The sequence below is a fragment of the Heterocephalus glaber genome, unplaced genomic scaffold, assembly GCF_053883595.1.
Source record: "Heterocephalus glaber isolate CG9 unplaced genomic scaffold, H.glaber_assembly_v1.0 deba00000347, whole genome shotgun sequence".
Lineage (NCBI taxonomy): Eukaryota > Metazoa > Chordata > Mammalia > Rodentia > Bathyergidae > Heterocephalus > Heterocephalus glaber.
In genome coordinates this window covers 60,759,214-60,785,992 of record NW_028258143.1, presented here as the reverse complement: position 1 = coordinate 60,785,992, position 26,779 = coordinate 60,759,214, and the positions used below count along the sequence as shown (strand labels likewise).

At 35.9% G+C, this 26,779-nt stretch overlaps 2 protein-coding genes across 12 annotated transcripts in view; one reads left to right on the top strand and one right to left on the bottom strand.

The window, feature by feature from the left end:
- The window catches only part of Cerkl (CERK like autophagy regulator), a 126,534-nt gene extending 100,314 nt beyond the window's left edge, over nucleotides 1-26,220 (top strand). For 4 of the 9 annotated variants that reach the window (XM_087201155.1, XM_087201153.1, XM_087201129.1 and 1 more), the window contains 10 exons: nucleotides 3,037-3,111; nucleotides 3,552-3,587; nucleotides 4,163-4,340; nucleotides 4,419-4,478; nucleotides 5,059-5,084; nucleotides 5,179-5,287; nucleotides 7,860-7,956; nucleotides 9,696-9,737; nucleotides 13,004-13,167; nucleotides 13,984-26,220. In XM_087201155.1, the coding sequence (XP_087057281.1) occupies nucleotides 3,037-3,111; nucleotides 3,552-3,587; nucleotides 4,163-4,340; nucleotides 4,419-4,478; nucleotides 5,059-5,084; nucleotides 5,179-5,287; nucleotides 7,860-7,956; nucleotides 9,696-9,737; nucleotides 13,004-13,167; nucleotides 13,984-14,065 (869 nt within the window). In that variant the 3' untranslated portion in view covers nucleotides 14,066-26,220. Of the gene's footprint in view, nucleotides 1-3,036; nucleotides 3,112-3,551; nucleotides 3,588-4,162; nucleotides 4,341-4,418; nucleotides 4,479-5,058; nucleotides 5,085-5,178; nucleotides 5,288-7,859; nucleotides 7,957-9,695; nucleotides 9,738-12,801; nucleotides 12,974-13,003; nucleotides 13,168-13,983 lie in introns of those variants that run through there. The other 5 variants (XM_021247129.2, XM_087201136.1, XM_087201144.1 and 2 more) reach the window with 5 other exon arrangements.
- Nucleotides 13,107-26,779, bottom strand: part of Itga4 (integrin subunit alpha 4) — an 82,419-nt gene continuing 68,746 nt past the window's right edge. For 2 of the 3 annotated variants that reach the window (XM_004868162.4, XM_087201123.1), the window contains 10 exons: nucleotides 25,915-26,010; nucleotides 25,198-25,277; nucleotides 24,738-24,827; nucleotides 23,042-23,132; nucleotides 20,822-20,929; nucleotides 19,761-19,886; nucleotides 19,007-19,126; nucleotides 17,356-17,454; nucleotides 16,835-16,954; nucleotides 14,341-16,348 (listed from right to left, as the gene is read on the bottom strand). In XM_004868162.4, the coding sequence (XP_004868219.4) occupies nucleotides 16,250-16,348; nucleotides 16,835-16,954; nucleotides 17,356-17,454; nucleotides 19,007-19,126; nucleotides 19,761-19,886; nucleotides 20,822-20,929; nucleotides 23,042-23,132; nucleotides 24,738-24,827; nucleotides 25,198-25,277; nucleotides 25,915-26,010 (1,029 nt within the window). In that variant the 3' untranslated portion in view covers nucleotides 14,341-16,249. Of the gene's footprint in view, nucleotides 13,278-14,340; nucleotides 16,349-16,834; nucleotides 16,955-17,355; nucleotides 17,455-19,006; nucleotides 19,127-19,760; nucleotides 19,887-20,821; nucleotides 20,930-23,041; nucleotides 23,133-24,737; nucleotides 24,828-25,197; nucleotides 25,278-25,914; nucleotides 26,011-26,779 lie in introns of those variants that run through there. The other variant, XM_087201120.1, reaches the window with a different exon arrangement.

Genomic DNA, 26,779 nt, shown 5'->3' with positions numbered 1-26,779 from the left:
AGGAACATTTATAGGGAGAGCTTTAGTAGAAGTTTTGCAAATCTCAATAAGCTTCTTTAAAAGTTCAGAATTTTAAAAGTTTGGAACAAAGACAATGGTTTGCACTAATCAAGAGGGACTTTCATGGTGCATTATCTGCTTATGAGCAAATCTATGGTGAAAAAAAGGAACCAAGCAAAGCACTATGGGCTTATCTCTAAAGAGGGACGTCTGCTCAAGATGAGCCCAGTTACATGAAATAAGTCAGACACAGAAGCTTAAATGTTGCATGGTTTCTCTTATATGAGAAACCCAAAGTCTAAATAAACAGGGAGATTGACCTGCAAATGGGAAGGGGATCATTCAATCCCTGGCACCAAAAAAAAAGGAAGAGGGAGGGGAAGAAGACACAAAAAGAATTAAGATGTGCTATGTACATGCACCAACTCCCCACAATGAATGTTATTATGCACTGCAAACATGCACTAATAAAAATTTTAAAAGGAAGAGCCTCAGCCAGGCCCTTCAGAGGAGAGAGCAGAGGAAGGCATTATTGCCACAGGAGGGGGCAGCTCCTCACATGTGCTGTTGCCTAGGAAGGCCTTTCAATAGGATGAGATGTGGAGAAAGAAGATGGTGACACTGATGATCCTGACCCCGTGTTGCCTAGGCTGGCTGCTGTGTGTGTGTGTGTGTGTGTGTGTGTGTGTGTGTACTTTTAACAAAAAAGATTAAAGAGTAAAAAAATTAGGGATTTAAAAATAGAAAGCTTGTAGATTAAAGAAAATATTTTGTATAGCTATGCAATTTTTCATTTTAAGTTGTGTATTACAGAAAAGTCAAAATTTAAAATTTATTTTAAAGTTCCTAAAGTAAAAAGTTGCAGTAAACTAACATTAATTTATTATTGAAGAACTTTTTAAAAGTAAATTTAGTATAGCCTTAGCATACATATGTATTTATGAAGTCTTTGGTAGTGGTGTAGTTACAGCCTTGGCTTTCATATTCACACACTGAGTAACCTAGAACAAATTTTGGTTACGTTCATGGTAGGTAAGTGCCCTCCTGGGTGTGCCATTTTATTATCTTTTTAGTATATTTTTTCTGTATTTAGATATGTCTAGATACATACTATTGCATCACAGATTCTTATTCAGTATACTAATATACTGTACAGGTTTGTAGCTTAGGAACCTAGATGTGTAGTGGACCGTATCATTTAATTTGTGTGGATATACTCTGATATTTGCACAATGACAGTATTGCCTAAAAAATTTCTCATAGCGTATCTTTGTCATGCGATATTTGATTATAGTTTAGATGTTAAACCCTTACCAGCTATGGGGTTTACAAATATTTCCTCCCATTCTGTACATTGTCTCTCACTCTGTGCAGAAGTGTTTTACTTTGATATAATCCTATGTGCCTACTTTTACCTTTTTGCCTGTGTTTTTTGGGTCATATTCAAACCATCAATGCCCAGACCCATTTAATGGAACTTTTCTCCTGTGTTTTCTTCTAGTAGTTTTAGGTTTTACATTTTATTCTTTAATCCATTTTGAGACGATTTTTCCATAAGTTGTAAGGTGGGTGTCTAACTGCATTTTTCTACATGTGGATATCCAGACTCTAGTTTCATTGAAGCAACTATCTTTTTCCCATCGTGTTTTCTTGGCACAATGGTGGAAAAATCAATTGACCATAAATACTTGAGCTTTTTGCTTCTGGAATTTGCATTCTGTTCCAGTGGTCACTGTGTCTGTTTTCATATGAGCACTGTGCTGTTTTGATTACTTACCAGCTTTGTGGTGTATATTGAATTCAGGTAGCATGGTGCCTCCAGCTTTGCTCTTCCAGCTGAAGATGACTTTTACTACTGGAGGTCTTTTGTGGCTCTGATGCATTTTAAAATGTTTTTCTATTTCTATAAAAAAGCCATTTGAATTTTGATAGGGGTTGCATTGAATTTATATGGCATTTTACCAATATCAATTCTCCCAATTCATGAATATACAGTATCTTTCCATTTATTTGTGTCATCTGCAATTTGTTTCATTCATGTTTCAGAGTTTTCAGTGTTCAACTATTTCATTTTTCTTGGTTAAGTTTATTCCTAAGCATTTTATTTTTTGCAAATGGGATTGTTTTCTTGATTTCTTTTTCAGATAGTTTGTTGTAAATGTATAGAAACACCACTGCTATTTGTATATTGATTTTTTTTATCATTCATCTTTATTCTCTCCTTAATAATTTTAAGCCCCTTTAAAGCTTCCTGGAAATGCAAGGGGCTAGCTTATATTTTCCTATTGTAAGATGGCAGATTTTAGTGCCACATAAACATTGTAGAGGCCTGGCTTTGGGAGCACTTTCCTTCTGTAGGCTGGTGGGGAAAATTTATATGGGTCTTAAATTGTCCCAGTGATTATGAAAAGCAGATATTATAATAAGTCAAATATAGATTTTTCACATCATGGTAAATGTAGAATAACTTCTTCAGATAGTCCTTTTTTTGTTTTTTTGGTCATATAATAGAAAGGAGTCCCATTTGTGTTGGAACTTATCTCTAAGGGTCGGTAGATGTATTTAGGGAATGCCTGTTGGACTTTATAGTGATAGTCTATTTTTATATTATTATTTGGATGTTTCTTATTTATACATCTATCTTCCTCTTTGGAACCATCCTTCTGGTGTTGGTGCTTATTTCGATATGGAAGCCAAAAGCATATTCATTAGTTTGGTGGAGTAGACCTTGATATAGCCAGCATTTAGGAAGTAGAAAATAGACCTTCATGACTTTTTAAAAAGCTGTAAGTAGATGCTATAAACAATTTACTAATATTTAACTCATTTAAAAGTTGAATAATTATGCAAATATCTTGTACACATCTATATTGTGGATGGAAAGTTTTACTTTTAGTGTTTTCATGAACTTTTCTTATATAAACTTCACCACACTTTCACCTGAACATTACATAGTAATATTTACATAAAATAAGAGCAAATGTCAATTTAAAGCATATGCTACACTGAGTGCATGTTTTAAAATTGCTTTGGCAGGATCTACTAATGTATTGGCACATTCTCTTCATGGAATCCCTCATGTGGTCACTGCAACTTTGCACATTATAATGGGTAAGAATCCTTCTAAAGAACTTCATGTGTAAAACAGAAGTTTTTATTTATGTAAGAACCATCATTTTATTTCCATTAGACTTATCTAAGGAATAAGTTCTTTGTCCCTCAAAGCAGAGAAATGTTTGACTAAAACCCAAAGTCGGACAAGGATTCACTCTTTGGAGTGCCTGTGTTTTTAGAATATTTGATTTGTAAAGGGCAATTAATGAAGTTTCACGCTTAGTTATTTTTCTCGTTGCTGAGATAAAATACTGAACATCCAAAATTAAAGGAGGAAAGGTTTATTTTAGCTCACAGTTTGTAGAGGTTTTTGTCCATATTTGGCTGGCTCCAAGGCAGGCAGCATGGTTGAGAAGAAACTGTCTATGGCAGAGCAGGGAGAAGGCAGCAAGCAGCAGCAGCAAGGCAAACCTTCCTTTCCCTTTTATCCCATCCAGGGTATAAGGCTGTTGGGTGGTGCCAGCCACAGCCAGGTGAGCCTTTCTATTATCCACACCCAGAACTATGCTAAACCAATCAGTGGACTAATTTAGTATCATACACCCTTAATTCCAGTATCACACACCCTTAATCCAGTCAAAAAGCCCCATCTATGAGCACATGAGGCTTTGGAGAGACATCTACGTACAAGCTACAACATATTCTAATCTTGATAGAAAAATACATCATAATGATATTCAAAATCAGTTTTTTAATCAGAGCAAGAAAATCTATGCACACTATTTAGTTTATAATCCACATTCCTGTTTGTACCAAGAATTTAGGACCAGAATTAGATTATTTAAGGAAAAAAAACCTTACAAGAAAAATATTTTGACCCATGCACATCTGTAAACCACTTTGCTTTCTTCGCTTGGTATCCAAAAGAGTTATAAATGACATTTAGAGTACTTATAGGCAAAGGGAGATGAAGAGAGAGCAAGGGTATACACTGTAGTGTACACCATCTTGAGATGTTCTTCTAGAAGTAAATACACTCTCTGATGGTTGATATTTTGACACGTGGCCCCACTCCACTTGCTAACTAGCATTCAACATCATATTTAAGGACACATACAACCCGTCGATGTCTGCACCTTTAGCACCACTGGCAAGCTTCTTCGCTTTGGGTTCTCAGCCATGTTTGGTTTTGGTGGAAGAACTCTGGCTTTGGCAGAAAAGTACCGATGGATGTCCCCTAGCAAACGGAGAGACTTTGCTGTGATTAAGACCCTGACAAGGCTTAAGTAAGTGATGTTTTTTACACCACAAGTTTTGTACCATAGGGTCAATGACTATTAATAACAAGTTTGATTATATTTTAGGCCTGAGGACTGTGAAATATCATTTTTACCATTTAATGGCTCTCAGGATGAAGGAGAAAGGTAAGTAAAAGCTTAATGTAACATATCTTTACCTTTTAAGCACAAAACATTTTGGCATAATTTATGAGACTTTTGATCTTTGGATATTTTCTTTTATACTAATGAAGAATATAAAATCATGGACTCATGCAGGTTCTAGTAGGCATGTAGTTTGGCTTTCGTTTTCACAAATACATCTATTCATATATTCATTCAACAGCTGTTTGAGTGCCTATTCTATGCCAGGCTCTTTGGATACAAGCATGAGCCAAACAACAACAACAAAACCTTCATAGTTTGAGCCCCTATTGAAAATTTTATTCTATTATAGAACACAAACATTAATCAAAGCTGCCACCCTAAGGAAGGGTTGTAGTTGTTAAATTTGAAAATTATTGTTCCTTATAATACTTTTCTGCCTTTAAATGAATTTAGATTATAATTGATGTTGGTAAAAAATTGTGCACTTATTTTTATTTACTGTCTAATCAATCAGAGAAAACATTTAGTATTTGTAATGTCATGTTCTTTAACTTTCTCATATCTAATAGATGCTATTTGTCTATGTGACATATTTCTGTCTCTGTTTTCTTCCCCTGAGGATGGCACGGGAATCTGTGAAATCCGGTGAGTCTAAAAGCATCTCCTGGAGACCTGAGCCAGGCTGCCCTGGCCTTTTGCTGTGGTGAGGAAAGTAACCAGTCTCTTCCATTACCTTCAGACTGTGGTAAGCAATGGCGGACGATCCAAGGTCAGTTCCTGAACGTCAGCATCATGGCCATTCCTTGCCTGTGTTCAGTGGCGCCCAGAGGCTTGGCACCTAACACCAGGTTAGTAAATGTTTTTTTATTGAAACATCGATATTCTCTTTATACAAACCAAGGTTTCTTTTATAATAATAACTAGCTAACTTTTGGCTGGCTAGAAACTAAGAGATAGTCTTTCTTTGTGTAATTATTAGAGTTTCCAAAGGATTTGTCAATTTTAGGTTAAGAAAAATCATTAAACTCTAAACTGACAAGATAATGACTTTTAATGTCATTAAGGCTAAAATAACATTCCTTGAGTTTTGTTGAGATGATTTTGTAACTTTGGTTGCTTTTTAAATTTGTTTATTTACTAGTTCTTGAGAATATTAGATTCTGATATTATGAATGTCTCAATTTTAATGCAAATACAAATATCTTTAGCATAAAAATGATAGCACACATTTGTATCTATTTGGTACTTTTAAAGGAAACACTTCAGTTCTAATTAATGTGAACTGTGGTGCATAGAAATCTATTGACCATTTTTAAACTAAATTATGAGGCATTTTATGTCTCATCCACAAAGTACAGACTATGCCTTCTCTTGCACATTTTTTTAAGCAATTATCCATTATGAGTCTGAAAATATTTCTCTTAAAATATAATCTGTTAAGCAAGAAGAAAGAGTCATGAAAAGTGTGAAATACAGTCAACTTTAGATTTTCCCCAGAAGTGAGATGAAAGAATGACTTATGCGCTGTGGCAGTTTGTAATTTTTATTGATTAGTGTCAACTTCCCTGCAAAATATTTAACCAAAATGACTAACAGCTAGAAAACAGGATTGCTTTTTAAATTTCTTCTTTGGCAATTGATATAAAGGTAATAAAATGGGCAATATCCAAAGTTAGAGATGATAAAAGAGAAACTAACACCTTTGATGATTAAAAACCCAGATGGCAAGGTCCTCCTTAATCACATCTAGCCTTGAAACTTGGGAGGAGTATTTTGAAGCTCTTGTGATTTAAAAGTTGAGCCTGGTTGTTTCTCCCACACATCCTCAGAAATCGTAGATAGCTGTGTGCTTCCCTAATGCAGGTTCTTCCACTAACCCTGAAGCTGTGACTGGCTGGCCCAGGAGCCCTGCTCTTCAGGCCTTGAGATAATGTTCTAGGCCCTACGCTGAACCTTCATGGGGTGGTCCTATTCCTCTAGGAGCAATTGATTCATTCCTCCGTGTTCAGCCTGCCTGGGATTCCACTGCTGGCTCTCTGGGTTTTATCAGTATTGATGACTTTTTCAGAGAAGGATGATTACTTGGAGATTTCTTCTGTAGGTTATAGCTAAAAATATGTCAGTTTTGCACAGGCCTTTTAGAATGAGCCTCAGCTGACCAGAAATTTTTATAGATGTAGCTTTGAGTAATTTACGATAATCAAACCAGAGTTCCTACTTCCAGCTTTTTTTTTTAATAATAAAGTTTACTTCAAAATAACTTCAGTGCAAAAGGCTGATATGAACTGATAGCCCTATACTCTAAGATTAAAAGTGCTAATATATGTGAAATATTTGGGCCAGTACCAGGCTCATGGGGCACACTTCAATTTCAAGTAAATATACAAAGTAGACAAAGATAATATCTTATATGCTTATAAAATTATGCAATTTTAAAAATAAAGGATATACAATAACACTACCCTGAACATCTTGGCACTCTTTTCCATGAGGAAAGAGGTGGCCTGGTGGATAGAAGGAGAGTTAAGAGGTGTGCTGCTAGTAATCATTTTGTTTTCCTCTGTGTGCCTTTGAGCAAATCACTTACTCTTGGGGTGGTCTCTTCCTTCTCATAAAATATGTAATCTCCGACAGACCTTTCAGCGCTAACCTGAGCTTCCATAAGACTTGTGGAGCTCTTTTTTTTCCTCTGTCATCTTTATTCTTAGGATAACTTCAGATGTGCACTGAAATCAAGCTTGAAGTCATTTGCATGTATTTCTGCAAACTGCTTTCTAAAGTTAATGCATTTGCCAGTGGCTGTTCAGACACAAACTCACACCTCTGAATTTCTGGTCTCTCATACTGGATAGAATAGTTATGCAGGATTAAAATGCTCAGGTGTTGAACTGAACATGTGTGGCAGTAGTTGTTCACACCATTTCATCCACCCAGGGCCACTCTGATTGATTTTGCTTCCTATGTCACTTAGACCTTCTGCCCATAAATAAATGTTTAAATCACATTTTAGATATTAGAAAATGTTGAGCTGTATGTTATACGACTTGTACATATGAACTATTTTATAATACAGCTTTAAAAGCCACATATAATTTAATGTTCAAATTCTTAATTACAGTGGAATTTAAATTATGTCTTGATGTATGAGTAGGATGCATGATGGTTCATTTTTTAAAGAGCTCTGATGTAAGCTTTTGCTAAGGAAGCTCATGTTTCAGTGGAACTAATTTGAAAGGTTACATCATTTAAATAACAATATGGCAAGATACATTTAAGAATATTAGGCAAATTTGATATTGTGACGATTTTCCTGTCTTGCCTCATACTTCTAGTAAACAGTATGCTTGTTATAAGAAATAATATAGAGTGATCTGTGATATAATCTCTCATAAAACTTAAAATACAAATGTATAATTTCAGATTAAATAATGGAAGTATGGATCTCATAATCGTACGGAACACTTCTCGGTCAGAATTTATAAAACACCTGAAAAGATATGCCGGTGTGAAGAATCAGGTGTAGTACATTATTTTGCTATTTGCAAAGCTATTAATCATGGGGAGGAGAAGGCTGCTGGAGTTGACAAGTCTTGCCTCATAAGCTTCCTTTTCTTCTGAATATATTGCTTTTTTTTTCAATCTTTATCTAGATTTTAAAAAGCATCTACCAATACTAATGTAGATTGGGCTCTTTTGAGATAGTTTGTACATTTTTTTGCACAAATTAAACTAGACAGTGTAGTTTTATACTGAAATTTGAAGCAAATTAAGGATATAATTACATACACAGGCTGTTGAGATTTTTGTTTTCTTGAATTTATGTAGACAGACTCTAAAGTTATGATCTGACACTTTATACATCTGCCTGTGTTCACTGATTACAACAGATTTGCAGATGTGTTTTAAAAACACCTCTATTTTATTTAAAAGTATAATGAATAGAGATATATACTTCCACCCTGTGATTAGCTTAACAAAAAAAGACAAGCCATTTTCTTTTGGCAGATATTCTTCTGACTTAGTTATTAGTGTTGAAGCACAAATGTGTGGTTATAGAATCCAATAGTTTCACACATTCTTCAGCGTATAAAATGGTGCTTGGATATAGTTGGAAAAGAACAGATGTGGTGGGGCAGTAAACCCAGCCGATGATTGGCCAGCAAATCTTGCTTATATACTTTAACCACTGCAAGACTCCTACTTGGCTCATAATTTCAAACGAACTAAGCCAGCTCTCAGGATGTTTGAGTTTTGTTCTGTCTCCCATATTGATCAACACGAAGTCCAACTGGACTATTTAAGTTAACTCGCAAAAGCTAGATAAGGTCAGTTTCCTTAAATATAAATCTAAGAAGGCCAAGTAGATGAATACACTGTAGGTTGTGAGCCTAAGCAATGATTTTATATGTTTGGGGAAATATGTAAATTTATTGACTTTTTTCAAAGGCATATGTGCCTTTTCAGATTTCATTACATTTTTAAATTCTAAAAATAATTTTTTCTTGTAAACATTTCTCCAACAAAACTTAATAAAATATGGTATGTTATAAAATATTAGTAAGTATGCATTTATAATTTATTTTAAAATAACATATAGTGGCTAACTCGATATCAAAAAAATCCACAGGTTATAATTGATTTGTTCCTATGAAGATGCTCGGTTATATCAAAATATCATTATACTGCTTTATCCTTGTAAATCTGTAGTGAACATATACAAACTGGTTTTTTTTGTCATTATTCCTTAAACAGTACAGTAAAACAACTATTGGTATAGTATTTACATTGTATTAGGTGTTAAAAATAATTCAGAGTTGATTTTAACATATACAGGAGGATGTGCAAAGGTTATATGCAGATATTATGCCAATTTGTGTAAAGAACTTGAGCATTTGCAGATTTTATTACCACTTACTCCAGTAACCAGTCTTCCACAGATACCAAAGGATGGCTATATTAGGAAAAATTTTAAATAACTTTGTTCTTAAAGAAGAAAGCTTTTAGAATCTCAAATATTCAAAACAGCTGCCCCTACCTTTTGACTTCTAACAGTTTAGATAGTAATGAACAAAGTAAATAACAAATGATTGAGTTATTTTAAAAGTCTATATGTATGAATTCAATAAACTTAAAACACACATGGTATAACATGCAACACAAGAATTACAATGAATTCTTTTATAAGTTATTCATTGTTGTTTAATCCATCTAATTGTTTTGATTATATAAGCCAAATATTTTATTTTTCCTTTTAAGGACCAGTATTATCAAGAACTGCCACTGTTATACTTATCTGAGGTATATCTTAACTTGTTTTGTTGTACATTAAGATGAATTTTTAAAATGACATGTTAAATTGAATAATTTTCATCTAACAAAAGCATAAAATACAGTATTTTAGATATTAAAATCTTTTCACTTCTTATGAAAAAAATATTTTTTCTTAATCAAAAAGCAGTGCCTGTTCATTGTTTTTAAGTCAGAAAAGACATCAAAACAATATAAAAATCTAAATATAGAGAGGCTCTATATTTATTTAAGGGATGCATGTAAACACAAACTGTTTAGAGAAGTTCTCATCTGGAATTGCCTCATGGGGTCAGTTTCTAAGGCAATTGGCAATTTGTACAGACTTTCTTCAAGAAAATATCTTCTGATTTCAAAACCAGTGCTTATCGTAAAAGTAAAACAGAGCTGGGGATTTAGCTCAGTGTTTCCTGCCTCGCAAGCGGAAGGTCCCGAGTTCAATCCCTGGTACAAAAAAAAAGTAAAACAAAAAGCATACATAATGAAAGTTTACATAGGAATTTTTTTAAAAGGAGACCATGTTATTCAAATTGTATTTACCTATTTTTACAGCATATTCTGTTATTCATATTTTGCTGGGTTTTTTGTTGTTGTTGTTGTTTTTGCACCAAGCTACATCCTGAGCCCTTCTTCATAAAATAATTATTTTGAGACAAATTCTTGCACAGTTTTCTAAGTTGCCTTGGCTGGGTTCAAACTTGGTGATCCTCCTGCTTCAGCCTCCAGTGTACTGGGATCACAGGCATGGGCCATCACACCTAGCTGCTTTTGATACAAGAAAATTTTTGCCTGTAAGCTGGGAATGGTGCCACAGGTCTTTAATCCCAGCATTCAGAGAACTGAGGTAGGAGATTGTAAGCTCAAAGCCCAGCCTGGACTATGTAGTGAAACCTTGTCTCATAAATACTAAATAAATTATTTTCTGCATATCTAGGTGTTTCATTAGACTTAACTCTGAATGACTTGGCTACTTCAAAAAATTAAAGTTCATGCTATTGCTCTATAATTTTTTACAAAGACATTCTAAGATGTCCTACATAATGGTGTATACTGGAAATACACAGTCTTAACGTGACTGACACCTGCTAGTCTTCTGTATTTCCTTTTAGAGGGAATTTTCTGAAACCCCTCTGATTTCTCTTCATTCTTCAGTGCCTTTCTCATTGTCCTCAGAGTAATCTCAAGCCCTTAGCATGTAACTCAAGCCCTTTGTGTTCTGGCCCCTGGTTATGTCACAGCCCTATCTCCTGAACCATCCATCCCATCAGAGTGCCTGTGCTTTGGTCACTGTATTAGTTTCCTAGGACTGCTGCCATAACATACAGAATAGGTGCCTTAAACAAAAAAAACAAGTATATTTTCATAGTTTGGAGGTAGCCATTCAAGAAGGTGTCAGCAGGTCCAGTTTCCTGTGAGGCCACTCTGCAGCTTGCATATGGCTTCCTCCTCCTGTCATGTAGTCTTCCCTCAGTGGTGTCTTTCTGAACATCCAAGTTTCGTGTTCTATAAGGACACCAATCACATTGGGTGGAGGCCCACTGTCCAGGTCTAGGTTTAACTTAATGATTTTAAAGAGTAGTTTTGTTCTGAGATATGAGGGTGGGGTACAATTTCAATGTAGAAATTCTTTGGTGGGTGACACGGTTCAGCCCATGACAGTTACACCGAATATTTTTGTGGTTGCCACACCATGATGTTCCCATTCCTTTGTAAATGTTTTGTTCCTCTCCAGAGTGCCTTTCCTTCTCTTTCCTTTTCTGTGCTCTTTAAGACTCTCAAATTGGAAGCTTTCCCAACATCCTAAGCTTAATGGTCCTGTCCTTTCTTCTTGCTTCCCTCATTGAACTCCTTGATTCCCTCATTGAACTCCTTGACTGCTTAATCACGACACGCCTCTCCATCACACTGTAACTGTTGGCTTCTCTTATCCACCCACTCCTTCCAAAACCCTTACACATGATACTAAGCTGTTGGCTTCCTGAGTCCCATTTAAGGCTGTGACTTCATAGTTAATAAATTTGAATGGATGGCTGGAGCTTCACTTTGTGCTTTGGGTGCATGAAAACTGATGATTTGAGACTCACTGATGGTGGCTATCAGTTCTGGGCACTGCTTGGCTTACAGCTTCATCACTGCAATCCCGGAGTCTGGCATCCCATTCCTTCTCTCTTCTATCAGTCATACTGAGTTAAGACCACGTACTTTTGACCTCATCTTGATTACATCTGTGAAGACCCCACTTCCAAATTTAATGACATTCACAGGGGCCGGGGGTTAGAACTATTTTTTTTTTTTATTGTGGAGGAACATAATTTAAACTGTAACAGCCAATTATTGATTCACTTAAAATGAATGATTACACAGAAATTTCTGCACATATGAGGCATGTCCCTAAGGGTTTACACCTGAAGCAGGAGGTCTAGTGTGGTGACTGTCAAACAGTTTGAGAGAGAGCCACCAGGAACCTTGAGACTGAGCCTCAGTGAAAACAGCTGAGGCCACCATATAATCCACTGTGTAACTCAGTTTATTAGACAGTATAAACTAACATCTGCTGGACTAGGTTTCTATTTATGTATTTTCTATCAACTTTTAAAATCTGGTTTTGTTTATATGTGGAAGTGGGATTTTTTTCTTAATTATTTCAGAGGCTATACAGTAGTTTTTCCTTATAATTTTCCTAGTCACACAAGAAAAATTGCAAGCTTAAATTTACCTTGCAGCATTTTTGAATGATCAGTAAGCAAATACAATTTCCTTGCAATTATTCTTAAAGTGGGGAAGAGGCAGAGAAACATTCATGAAAATCATATTTGATTGGCTTTCTCTTTTAAGAAAAAATATACTTCACATTTCACCTTCATAAGTTTAGAGCTTAGTTCTCCCCAAATTCCAAATGTGAAAGTATGCTAGAGTTTCCTTCACATCAGCTGAACTAATTGACAAGTTATTAAGGAATCTATGGATTCTTCAGTGTTAACAGATCAGTATTTTAATTGGAAATAGTACAATATCATTATGTACAATTACTGACATGAACTAATTTTCCTCCAAGATACTAATTGAGCCAGGAAAGCTTCAGGAAAGAGATGACATCAAAAAAAGTGAAGATTCCGGATTATAGTTTCAAAGCTGTCAAAAACACAAACATGCACGATGACATCTACTTGTGAGAGGGGACACTATGACCTCCTTGATTTACAATCCCAGTTAGAGATAAAGCAAGCATCATGATTATTTGCCTTTGTTTTATTTAGTTTAATTTTCCATTCATTGAGACTTACAATGTTGAAGAAGTAAAAGTTCATCCAAGAAGTACAGTTGGATACAATCCAGAGGAGGAGGATGGACCTCAGGAAACTGCTTTCCCTTGGAATGTGGATGGTGACTTAATGGAAGTTGCATCAGAGGTCCATGTTAGGTAAGCCTAATTATTCACTGCTTCATGTTGACCAGTAGACACAACCCTAGCAATTCAGTGAAAGCCCACTTCTCTCAGTCCAAGGAGGTAGTTGGTAAATTGAAAAACAGCTAATTGGAGAAGCATAAAAAGACATATATATGCAACTTTCAATGAGTAGAAAATTATAACTTTACATTTACCAACTCTTATGTAGAACAAAGTCATTTTTTTTTGAGTCTGAGTCTCAACACGGGCATTCCAAATTATCATTTTGCATAAACTATACAGATATGGGGCCACATTTTCCATTTTGGATTTTAAAAAATGGATTAAGATCCATTAAGTCACTGTGAAGCCCTATGAGTAGAAAGAAGAGTGTTAGTCTTCTTGGTTTCCTCTCGCAAGTTTCTAATATCAGCACACTTCATGTTCAGCAGTTTGCTTTTATCAAATCTTCAAAAGGCATTCAACATACTTTATACACTAACAAGCACAAACCCGTAGAAACGGGTTTAGGCACATGCAAAGTCATTCATTCGTGAGAAGCATGACGACAAAGAAAAAGTGTGCAGGGCACTCACTAGGTGTTCGTGTTCTACAGGAACAACTGACCCTTCTATAGAGGTAATGAAAAGCATTTGTCAAGGAAGTCAGTTAAGGAGGCTTTGGAATAATTACTGTTGCTATTTCTCCCCCTCATTTGCAGCTCTGCCATGAATAAATTTGTTGGTTATGTACCTGTATGTGGCACCACGTACCTTACTGCTGTATGTGAAAAATAACAGAATGAGAGGTTTATGAAATAATAAATTATATATATATTATTTTTTTCAGATTACACCCAGGACTTATCAGTTTTTATGGTGGAAGCATAGAAGAAGTGAATGATCCCAAAGTAACCTGCAGTTGTTTATAAAAGAAATATGTAAACTAGCATTTTAATATGGATGGACTTGGTCATGATTTAAACAGATATTCTAATAGAAAATGCATTTTTGAAAGAAATTAAAGTTGGTATTTTTGGTACTACTAAAAAGTAGGTGCCAGGGCTTTGAAAATCAGGATTTAGAAATGTAAACATTTTAAATTCTAGTTTTTAGAAGGTGTTTATTGGAAGTGAAAGTAAACATTTCATACCCTTAGCTATTATCAGGATATATCTCTATTTAACCAAAGTAATTCCAAAGCAAAATCATTTGAGTTCTTTTATTTTCTAGGATTTAAGCCCATCAAGTCTGATGTCAAATTTCCTATAGGCTGGTACAAACAGAGCATAGAGATTTCTTAGGACCACACTGATGAGGTAACTAGTCCACAGGAGTTACAAAATCATACAAGTAGTCGGTGACATAACCAAAAACAGAACTTTTACAAAAATCTTTGTAATACATAGGGTTTAAAACTCATCACACAGGTGGAGTTTATAACAAATTTTCTTTAGAACTATATATGTAAGATACTTAACTGGATAAAACTTATTAGCTCACCAGGTAACTGTCTTTCTTGTACTAGAAAGGCAATGATAGCACTTGGCTTTCAGTGTAAACAACCAAATTTTAGTTTCTTCAGAGATAACAGTCCTCTAAATCTGTGCTTGATTTTTGACAAATGAGCCTAGACATTCTAAAAAATCTACATTTTTATAGTAAAAGCATAAAAATATATCTTTGCACAAATGTGAGTTATTTCAAATAGGTACAAGCAAAACTAAGTTTACCATGTACACTCTCAGTTAAAGAGGCTTTGCATGCAGATGCCTTCAGAAATCTCTGTACATTCCTCAGTCTCTTACCACTGCTCACTGACCAGAGGCTTAGGGATGGATAACTTTCACGAGTCAGGATATCTGAAGAGGTAGGCAGCTGGCAGCAGAGACTTTAAGTAAAGCAATATTTTCTCTAACAATAGAGACTGCTCTCTTATTTATCTATTTGATCACTTCCTGTAACAGATGTTCAAAATTTGGCCACAGTCTTCTTACACATACAAAGAGATCTACATGAAATAAATATTACAAAATGATTGTATTTGAAAATGCATTTAAAGATATTTAAAATCCAGCAAGAAGCTATTTCATTTTAAAATATAACCCTTCTATAATATTAATCTTAAAAATATATCTCAGAAATTTTGATGTCGCTTTTATAGTAGCTGTATATAGTCAAAATGCGTATATTTCAATTGTCTGAAAAATGTGTGGAGCATGTGTTTATAGATCCGAGTAAAACATGTATTTGCTTAATTTAGGAAGGTATTTTATGCAGGACCCAGAATGTCTGAAATATTGGCCCCTAATCATTCTGCGCACAGCTTTTTAAAATCACTGAGGTCTAGTTTTCCTATTTCTTAAAGACATCAGTGTATAGTAGCAAAAGTGCAATATTTACACTCTGTTGTTTTAGAATATAAATTAGAATACTTAATTTTTTATAAGCAAAACATTTCAGGGAATTTTTAATTGACCCCTAGGTACTCTTGATAAATGTGTATTGTAGGAGACTATCAGATTTATACCTGTAGTAACATATATTCTATAAAAAAAAAAGAAAAAGCATATAGCTCTGTACTTATCTAGAAGTCTTCCTATTAAACCAGTGTATTATGAGTATGAAATTTGTACATCGGGCCTATGATATTCATAGTCTATTGAATGAAATAGTTGCTGGAGTAAAGTCCACAGGAAATGTGTTACAAATAAGTCTTATGGAAACAGCCCTTTGAAAATTCCACGAAATGATTTTCAAGAACATTTTTCAAATAAGCCTCAAAGATGTATTTGAAATGAATCAATGCTTATTTTCCAGCTCCAATATTTAATTCAGATATATTTTCATTTCAAGGTATCTATCAGGGTTTACTGTTCTTGGATAAGTCGAAGGCTGTAGTGTTCCTCTACCCATTTAATACTTGCAAGAGCATCTTTGGCCGTATTATTACAGCTTTGCAGTTATTTTCTTTGGAAGAACAGTCATGTCTTGAATTTTTACCTCAGTAACACAAAGAAATACACAAAAAGTCTGAGAAAAATTTGTTTTCCCGTAAACAGTGTTTTTAGTCTAACCTGAGTCTGTTTTCAGTTCTCTCAATATGAAAGAAGTCTTCAATCATCATTATCATTGCTTTTGCTGTTGACATAACTCCAACTATCTCTATTTTCTTCTTGTAGGATAGATTTGTATTGTCTTTTAAAGAAGCCAGCCTAAAAATAGAATTATATAATAACTAATGTATAGCTAAAAACATACTACATTCACATTAACTATCCAAACAGTCTATGCCAATATTTCTTAATGTCTCATGAAATAAAAATTATGAGGGCTTTACTCAATGTAGTCAGTAAAAATTAGTTCGGGATGTACTGGGCTAATGCAGCATTTTGTTGTTGATACACCTTCTCCTCCCAAAATTGGCATTCAACATACTATGCAGTGTTTTCTAAATGGTTTTTTAAAAGATCATCTTTCAAAGCTAGTGGTATAGCTTGATTATTTGTTGAAAATAAACTTTTTCTAGAAAGACTTTGCATATTTCTTCTAACTTCAATACCAATCAGTACTAGATATTCACTTAGAAATATAGTTAACATACTTTAATAACCTGTAACCACAAATTGGCTCTGAGAAAATAACGGTATTTTCAGTAGATTGAACTGCAACACTACATTTGGTAATTATTAAAGGCTTACCTTCCACATAACACATGAAATCAAAAAAAGCACAACAAATCCAAGTAGCAAGCTACTTGAAATAATCACTATGGTGAAATGACGTTTGGGTTTTTGATGATGTAATCCTTCCAGTAGAACCTGCATGAAAAATTAAGCAAAATAAACAGTTTAGAAACTTCCATTCCGTTTCAAACCCTTCCCAAACCCCCATAAAATTAGAAATACCCACCCCATTCTCTTGCTGGTTTAACACAACCATAGGACACAATGGTAACTGTGGAACTCAGTGAGTGGCCAGAGCTTTCTCCATGACCCTTCCCTTCCTCCCATTCTCACTGCTACCAAATTCACCTCCCTAAAAACCCATCTTTCCCTCCTGCCAGTGTAGAAAATGGCACCTTAGTGAAGTTATCAAGGTCCTTTATAGTCTGGTTACACATTAATTTTCTGATTCAGGTACGCAAAAGGAAGCAATTATAAACACTTGCATAGTAGGCTTCCTTATGGTTTTAGTGGACTAGTGACAAAGCTCATCTTACATGTGCTGCATTCTCATCCTTGTTTAGTTCGATAACTCTGGGATGTGGCTCTGGAAAAGCTGTTGCTCTTATTTCAAACTTGAGTGCCGATGTGTCATCCTGTTTGAAGAAACAAAAGATTATTGCCTTCGTCACAGTTTATTTCATGAAGACATATTAATAGAAATGACTCCTTACGACTTTTATGTACTTTCTAGATGTTTCTGCAGTTTGTCTTCCTCTATTGACTGAAATGCAATGTTTACCATGGTTCACAAAGGTGTGGTCTTAGTATAAGTTTATATGGCATCGAGCTTAACTATGTTGCAGGTAACTTGATTTAAATATTATTTGTTGGACTATAATAAGATAAGTTACTAGTAACAATGTAATTTCCTTCGGGATGTTACATTTTTATCCCCAAACAAGAGGTTTTTCACCTGATAAACATTTCCTCCCTTAAGTTTCTTTTTTTAAAAATCTGGTACAAATTGTAATAGAATGTGGATCAGTGGATGAACTCAGAACTTCACCACCTATAGCAAGGAACTTGGGGATCTGTGTGTAAGGTTTACAGAGGTACAGTGTTTTCTTGTGTGTGTATGCTAGGATGAGACTTGGTCAGATTCTTACGTGTGTGAGCCTTAAGAGTTAAAAACTACTGTGTAAAGATTATTTGACATTTTAGAGCCGGAAATAAATTATAATCTTTGTCTAAATTTAGAGCAGTATCTGGAGGTCTTTGTCAGGATGTGGGCTGTAGTACAACCAGTTTCTAGTGTGTAGCAGCTGATAATGTTGCTAAATAGCATACAAGGCACAGGACAGCCCCTGACAGCAAAGGATTATCTGCCCCCAAACACCAGCAGTGTTCCCTGTTGAGAACCCCGGGGAATGTTAGATGGCAACTTGCGAAACGTTAAATGTCTTTCTTGAGGTCCCAAGAATTTTCAGCACAGTTGAAACTAAAACCTCTCTCTTTTGGGCAACTCAATGAGACTTTGACTCAAAATTTAAAAATACGTAAATGGCTGGGGATGTAGCTCAGTGTGAAAGCTCTGGGTTCAATCTCCAGCACTGCTGCAAAAAGAAAAAAATCCACTCAACAGCTGCCATGAATTAATCTTTAACACCACTCTGATATTACCCATATTGAGCAGATGAGGAAACTGTAAAACAGGACTTCAGATAAAATAGTTTATCTCAAATATGCTTCATAAAAATTAGTTCAATAAGTATTTATTTTTAAATTCAACCCTTTAAATTTCATTACTTTTATATTTTTGTCACTGTTTTGCTATTGTTGATGTATTTTATGGTTTAGTTGGATTTTATGAAAGCCTTAATCTTTCTATATAGCTCTATTTTTAAAAGGTTTCAAAGGATAATTGGAAGCAGTGTGAAAAGAATTTTTAAGCTTATACAAAATGTTAAGATAGCCAACTTCTTTGATTTAAAGTTCAGAAACAGTTGGGCATGCTTCCCAATCTAAAATTCTTCATTATACCATAGTCTTTAGAGAGCTAAAGTGATAAATAGAAATCAATTTTAAATTTTATTTAGACCTTAATTTATCAAATACCGTCATGCCATGCCATGCAACCTAAGTAAGTCTGAACTTCGATTTTTTTATGAATGTATCTATGAAGTTGTCAATGTGTTTCAGACTTACCATTTCCAGAATGGATGGCCGGCCTTCTAACTGAATATGAACACTGGCTTCTTTTCCACTTTCCATTTTCCCAAAATTGCATAAGAAACTTAAGCAGTACGGGTCTGCTTTCATGCAATACTTGAAAAGAGTATAAAAGTACTACATTAAAATTTCCAACATTTACATTTCTAAAAATTTCTTTATAAAAATTAAATCTTCTATGGCATTTAGTAACGTCTTTCTGTAAACATGCCATTAAACATCTGCTTTCCTTAGTTATTTAAAAATTATCTTGCTTTAAATAAAACACACGTATTTGTTTTGTAAATTATAACAAACAGCATTCAAAGGGGAGCATGTGTTCTTGCCATTCTTATTAACTCAGCTTTTTGGGACAAAACAGTCTTGCTAGGATACATGTTCTACGCTTGCTGTAAAAGCTGGATAATTTGATGGTGATGATTGCTTCCCTAGTTTCCATTCCCAAACTCACTTAGATGAAGAGAATGAATAAATGAGACTGTCCAGGTGACAGTGTTCTGAAGGGAACTGGGACAGAATCTGTCTGGCAAACATGGGCATGTGTTAAATAATGAAACTGTAATCTATAATTAATGCTGGGTCTTTCCCACTCCTCCAATCGTGCTTATCCCTTACATGCAAGGATTTTGCCTAATCTTGGGTTCTCTCACACCACTCAGCTGGCAGCTCGAGCCCAGTGTTTCATGCCTTTGTTAGCAAAAACTACAATATGTGATAAACTGAAACTTACCAATACCCTCCTATCGGTTTTTGACAAGAATGTGAGGATGCCTTTCAAAGTCTCCACAGCATACCTCTGCTGCTCTGTTGCGCATTCTCTTGGATAATTTTCAAACTTGCATTGTCCAGTAGTCGTCTATAAAAGCAGAAATCAAGAAAAAGGTTACCTTTCAACCTTGGGAAGGACAAACACAGCATGGTATAAAAAGTTCTAATTATGTTTTCTAAAATGTACCAAGTTGTTAGGAAATTGTGAAAATCTTGACAATTATTTAGGAGAGATTAAATCTCTGTGGCAAAACATGAACAAAACCCCAGCAAAATTGTCAAGGGTTGGACACAGGAGCTACGCTGACAGAATGGCTTTAACCTTACAGAATGAGAGATGAGGAGAATGACATTTGAGCATTAGCCTGAAATTAAACATTTCATTGGCTTTATGTGCAAAACAAAATAATTGCATGTCCTATCTAAATCTGGAATTCAAGTAAGATTTTAAAAATGTATCTCTCAAACCTACTTAAGTATATTTTATTTGGTGAATACTTTCTTAATACCTAGAGGTAAAAAGAATTCTGATGGATCAACAAGAGAAAATTGAATTCATAAGTTGTTTGAATATTTCTTTAAAATGCCCTATTTTATTTTATTTTTTTGTCCTGGGGATTCGAACTTGGTTCCTTGCGCTTGCGGGGCAAACGGCATAACCACTGAGCTAAATCCCTGGCCCTAAAATGCCCTATTCTTGATCTTTCAACAGCAGCTTTGAGCTTTATGGAGAATTCCACCAACTAAATTATTTCACAAAGAAAATCCATATCACAAAATATGTCTTAATACAGATAGTTTTATTATTTGTATGTCAAATGAAGAGGTTCCACTGTTACTCTACACTTCTAAAGCAAGGCATAATATTCAAATATTAATGCATTGTGAATTCATAGTTTTGAATGATACTGAAATAAGTGCACAGAAATCACTTAGCAATACTCCTTAGAATAAGGAATCAGATTGCGTTTTAGTATTTAAGACTCACCAAAGATACATCAGATAGAAACAACTCATTTTTACCTGGACATCCAAAATGTTGAAGAGTTTATCAGTTCGGGGAAGAAAAGAATTTGGTATCATGATTTCCACACTAACATTTGGAGCCATGCTAATGCCCATGTTGATAACCTGATAAGGAAAAAATATTAAACAATTTTAAAATGCTCTTCATAATATAAATACAGAGATCAGTGAGGTTCTGGGTGACCTAGGCAACATATCCAGCGGTGGGAGTTTGTTGCTGGCAGTGACATAGCAATGGGAGAGAGGGTATCTACAGTCAGAAAATCCATTGTTTTTAGACTTCTCATTTTAGCATTTTATTTCAGCCACAAGTCCTGGCTTCAGAAAGAGACATAAAACACACATTTGCATGCTACATTATGCACTTTAAAAGCATGGTCACTTGGTCTCATATCCCAGGAGGTGGGTGAACATTTGTCAGTTGGCAACTGTGGAAAACACTCAGAGGTGTTCATGACGGTCCAATGATGCAAGTTTAAAAAGTGACAAGAATCCTTGGTACTATGTTTCTAAATCCTATTATATTTTCACAAAATCACTCCATGCTGAGAGGATAATCAGCTGTAAGTGAATAAAAATGTATTTTAAAATGTGCTTTTCTTCAGGGTATGTATTTAGAAAATGGGTGAAGTATGTTATTGGGTTTCCACAAAGACCAACAGATTCTTAATAAAAATGCATAAAAGGATATTTCATGCCTGTTGCTAAATTTGGGGGTTACAGATCCCTGAGAGAGGAGGCTGGGCTAAAATGTTGCCTACTGAGAGCTTAATTATAAAACCAATTCAGTAAGTCAGAAAAGTTTGCAACAATGCCTGGGTGAAAAAAGGGTGACTCACAGACCTTCAGTCATCTTTTGGATCATGGGAAACAGATGGAGAGACTGTCCCTCTAGTTGGGATGGGTGCTAACTCACAGCACAGAGCACTTGCAGAAGGAAAGGCCAACAGTGGGTACCCAGCACTGCTCAAGGTTACCAAAAAGGTCTTCTCAGTGCCAGGCAGTGATGGGTCTACACTGCCATTGCACTTCATCCCTGTTCACCTCATGCCAGTCAGACCTCCAACAGCCGCACATCTGTCCAGCCTATGTCACTCTATCACACATTAATTAGAAAGCATTTAACAGTGGTAAGTTAATAAATAGGCTTTCTAGAGTCCAGCTTACTGCGTTTTAATTTATCAAAGCCCAATCTTCCACTGGGTTCTAACAAGCATTTCGTGGGACTTCCAAGCGGACTAAACTGTTTCAGCATTATCAGACATGAGCATAACAAAAACTTGAGACATAGAACTGATGAGATTTCAATGTCATTCTTTTCAACAGATCCGAGGCAGGCCCAGAAATCTGCATTTTGTATAGGTGTCACAAGTGATTCTAATAACTCATTTTGAAAAGCATCATCTTGGAAAATAGAATATACTGTACTTGCTGCAAGACTCACAGCCTATGGATTGTTATATAAAAATGGCCGAACAGTGCTTGCGATTCAAAAACATTTGGCGACATTGTCTCATTTACTCATCTACGACACAACCAGAATTTTCAGTTTGACAGTAGCATTTTTATAATTTTATAGCAATATATTAATATTTCCAGATCACGATGGCATGCTTTACTTTTGTAAAAGATTATTCACTAACTGATAAAGTGCGTGTCACAGGCCATAAGGCTGTGGAGAGAGGGAAGGTATGAGCTTCCTGTACTTGGTAACGTTAGGGCTGTCGTAAAGCTTGAACCAAGAAGAGACCCACTGATGTCTCCCCTGGGGCTGTCCTCCCATGCACGCATCTCCCAGGGGTCAGCTCACTCCATAACTGCCTGCTGCAGGCATGACCTCCGTTAGTGTGTTAACTGTCCTATAAGGCCATGTGGGCTTGACAGCTCTTTTCCAAATGGGAAGGGGACCAACAGATGGAGGAAGTAGGGAAGGGAGGAGAAAGGGAAGTAAAAAGAATTAAGATGCGTTATGTCTATGTACCAATTCCCTATGATGAATGTAATCACTCTCATGCAAACATGTTCTAATAAAAATTTTAAAAATAAAGACAAACGGGAGGAAAGCCATAGCCTGAGAGGAAAGGGCCCGAGTCCCAGCACAGCAGCCCCTGCAGCATGCCATGGTCTCTGGGGCCAGGGGACTTCCGAGGGATGGGAGTGATGCATCAGTAACATGCTTCCAGTTCCCACAGGACAGGCACAATCAACTTTTCTTACATGGAAAGTGAAATTCATTTTCTCAGTCATGCATGTTTCGGGTTCATTGTCCTCACTTGATCCATACACGAATGAAGCTGGATTCACAAACCTGATATAAAAAAATTCAAATGAACCTGTCCTCTCTGAAAGAGTATTACAATCTTTCTCTGTATACTCCTTACAGCATATCTAAGGGGTACACAGGATACTTGTGGGTTCTTTTCCTGCTTTATTTGACCATGTAGGAAAGTTAAGAGGCCATGTGCTTTGAATTGAGTGACAATGTTTTATTCTTACCAATTTTTTTTTAACCTTCCCAAGCCTGCCTGCTTCATTCTGCTGACCATTTCAGCACTTAAATGATTCATTCATATTTTGCAGCTATGAGCTATATCCTTAGCTTTCCCTTAGGGCTCTTATACCTAAATCTAAACTATTTTTCAGTTATTTTTTTACTCCCAGTTCTTGCTATTTATAATGAATCCCAAGTCTGAGGGACAAGTCAAACACTGACAGGTACCATCAATTTTTTGTTGGAAAGAAGATTGGCACTCTTTGTCACCTGATTTGACACATGTATAGTCAACAGTGAACACTGGAAATGCATTAGGGAAGTCCTATTCCACAAACTGTTCATTTTTGGCAGCTAATATTAGGTTATGTCTTATTGCAGGGACCCATTAAACAGCAAAGAAATCAGAAATAATCAAAGGTGTATATAGTCTTTTGTAGTTTAATAGTTGTAGGACATTCCTTGCCCAAAGTAATGAGATTGGAGAAACAGAGTACTCATCCTAGGAAAGTCAAAGAATGAGAGATGATATAAATACTCAAGCCACGAAACATGCAGTCACCTTTTATTTGCTTATCCACTGATGTCTTTCCTGTGAATGGCCTCTTTAGTCTGTTTGATCTCAACCTTGACAATTCAATCCATTTTAGATACAGACATTTTATGTTTATGTACTACAATTGTATGCCATCCTTATGAGTACTTATAATGATTGCTTATATTTAGGGCAACAAGAAAAGCTCATTTGTCTTATAATGCTTTAAAAACTACAGTTTTAAACAAAGACTAGTAGGCTGAATAATTGCCAGTAAAATCATGAGACTTAAATCCTTTCACTCTTTCTCCGTACATCTTAAATCAGAAGAAAATCCACTCAGCAATTACTAAAATCATGGAGACGCAATGAAGGCTGGCATGAGGGCTGTGATTACAGAACTCCACGATTCCAGCGATTTACAGAATGGCAGGGACACTGTGTGGCCAGCTCTCTCATGTCTCCGTTCACTTGCCACACAGGTAGCTGTGGGTTCTGAGGAGGGGCACTTTGGCCAAGCTCATAGTTCTTTGCACTTCACATTCACCAGGGATGTCATGGTGCAAACTGCACACTAAGTAACACCAGGCACCCCTAGACTACAGTGAACAAGTAAAGGCTCACTGTACCCTATTAGAGCTTCCTGGGGCTCTTCCAGTAAGCAATCTCCACCAGCTGGGCATGAGTTAGATGTGGTATCAGTGATGATTAGAGAGTGGATTAAAATAATGAACAGCTAAGTACGGAATTGTAGCACTGAGCTAACTGCTAAGAGATGGAACATCCTTCTAATTTTTTAATATTTAAATATGATTCTTGTTAACAGAAGCAGCAGCAAAGGAACTGAAAATCAACTCTAAATTTTAGAAGCCTCCAAATCTACTTACCCATGAACTGCTAGCATAACCTCGTATCTCAGAGGTATTGCTACTATCACTTTGTTGTCCTGTAGCTTGTCCATTTCTCCTTCATTTGCACTACAGAAACAGAGTGTACCCTGTTAGCATCTATTAAGCACAAAATCATCTTTAGGGAAAGTAATTTCATTCTATGTATATATACCTAAAAATTCTCAGAGCTTGGTTTAATGAATACTTCTGGAGGAGTAGGGATAAAAGGTGTGGTAGTAGGAATATTTTAGGGCAGAGTGGAGAGAAATTTGCTGTCATTTAAGTTGTTGTTTACTTGTAATGTTAGATAGATGGGTTTTGGTTTTTAAATACACCAGGTAAGAAAAGGTTTCTTCTGGAGACATTAATGCAACACAGTTCCATGGTTCCTCAAAGAACCCCCTCAAAATACAGGGGTGCAGTTCTTCTAGTATTTGTTTTCCACAATGAACTATACCAGGAGGCAAGCACCATGATGTTGAGGTCCTCTTCTGCTCTACGGAGTGAGCTCACATCCAGCAGAAAGCTGACATCTGTCTGGAAAACAGAAAAGGCCTGCTTTAAAAAAATTAATCTGAGACACATTTTTTGTAATCTGAATTGTAGTTTTTCTTTGTAGTTTATTTTCAATGGAATATACACTTGAAACTATTCTAGAGGCATAAGCTATCCCTTCCTTGGCAGTAAAATGCAATTCCAAAGTGTGAGCTTTTCCACGAGTGCCGTTCAGAGACAAAGCCTCCTCTGAATGTAAAGACAGGCAGGTCCAGACGGACAAAATTAGAAATGCTTTAACAATCTGAGCGAGGACTCTTGCCAAAAACACCTTTTTTGTGTAACAGAGGTAACATTCCTGGCAGACAGGGCCACCTGGGGTGGCTTGGGGGGGGTGCTGGACAGGGGTGCGTGGGGGGACAGAATGCTGATTGACATATTCACTCGCCTATCTCGACATAAGCATGTGCACCTCCTTTCTCAACAGTGAACACTGCCAAGAATATAAGCACAAAGCTCCAACATTTCAGCCTCAGTTCATTTTGCCTTTACTGTATCATTTAACTTCCCACTCTCAGTAAAAAATCATGCATGTTTATATGCAGCATAAAGGTAGGGAGGAAAAAGGAAAAAACATACTCCTGTTAGTAAACAAAAACCATGAATGTTAAGCACTTACCCTGGAGAGATAATCTACATATATGTAACCAAGGGTGCAGTGGAGTTTAACTGTGCCAGAGTTGTCTGTTACTTCGCAGTTTATTTGTTTCTCTTCCTAAGAGTAAAAATGAAACTGGTTTGGGTAGGAAGCGAATAAGAAATTTATAACATATGTTTAGGGATGATTTTGAAAAGAAAGTTATCCCAGAAGTATTTACTCTTCTAAGAAACCATTTTCTGTTTAAGGATAAATAAGAAATAAACCATGTAAATATGTACATATATGTTTATCATAATATTCAAATAAAATCTCCATTGAAAAATTCCTAGCCTTGTGGCTTTTATTCACTTTGGCACATGCCCGCCCTCCTTAACCTGACTTCTCATTCTTTGAAATATCAGGATGCAAGGAATCCATAAGGTCTATCCTGTGAGATATTTAATCAGAGTAATAACAATAGTTATATTTAAAAAATATATTCCATGAATACCTGGAGTTTCTACTCTTCTCTTTGATTTTTTTGGTACCGGGGATCAAACTCGGGTCCTTGCGCTTGCACAGCAGGCGGCAAAACCACTGAGCTAAATCCCCAGCCCTCTCTTTCCTTTGAAATAGGCTCCTGGTGCTCTAGAGAAATGTGTGAATACATCTTTGTGCAATGTCAAAGTCCTCTCTCAACAGCCCTCATTGTAAAGAGGTGGACCTTGGATAGGGTATAAGGTGGATTTGCTGAGTGATAGAGAATTCTCAGAGGAGAAAGCAATGGAAGCTTTTGTCTATGGGATTCCAGATTTTTACTATCTCACTGGTGGGCGTCACTGCCCACAAATGAGGCACAGTGGTAAGAAAAAGCCTCCAAGTGCTCTAAATTCTCTGGGAAAAG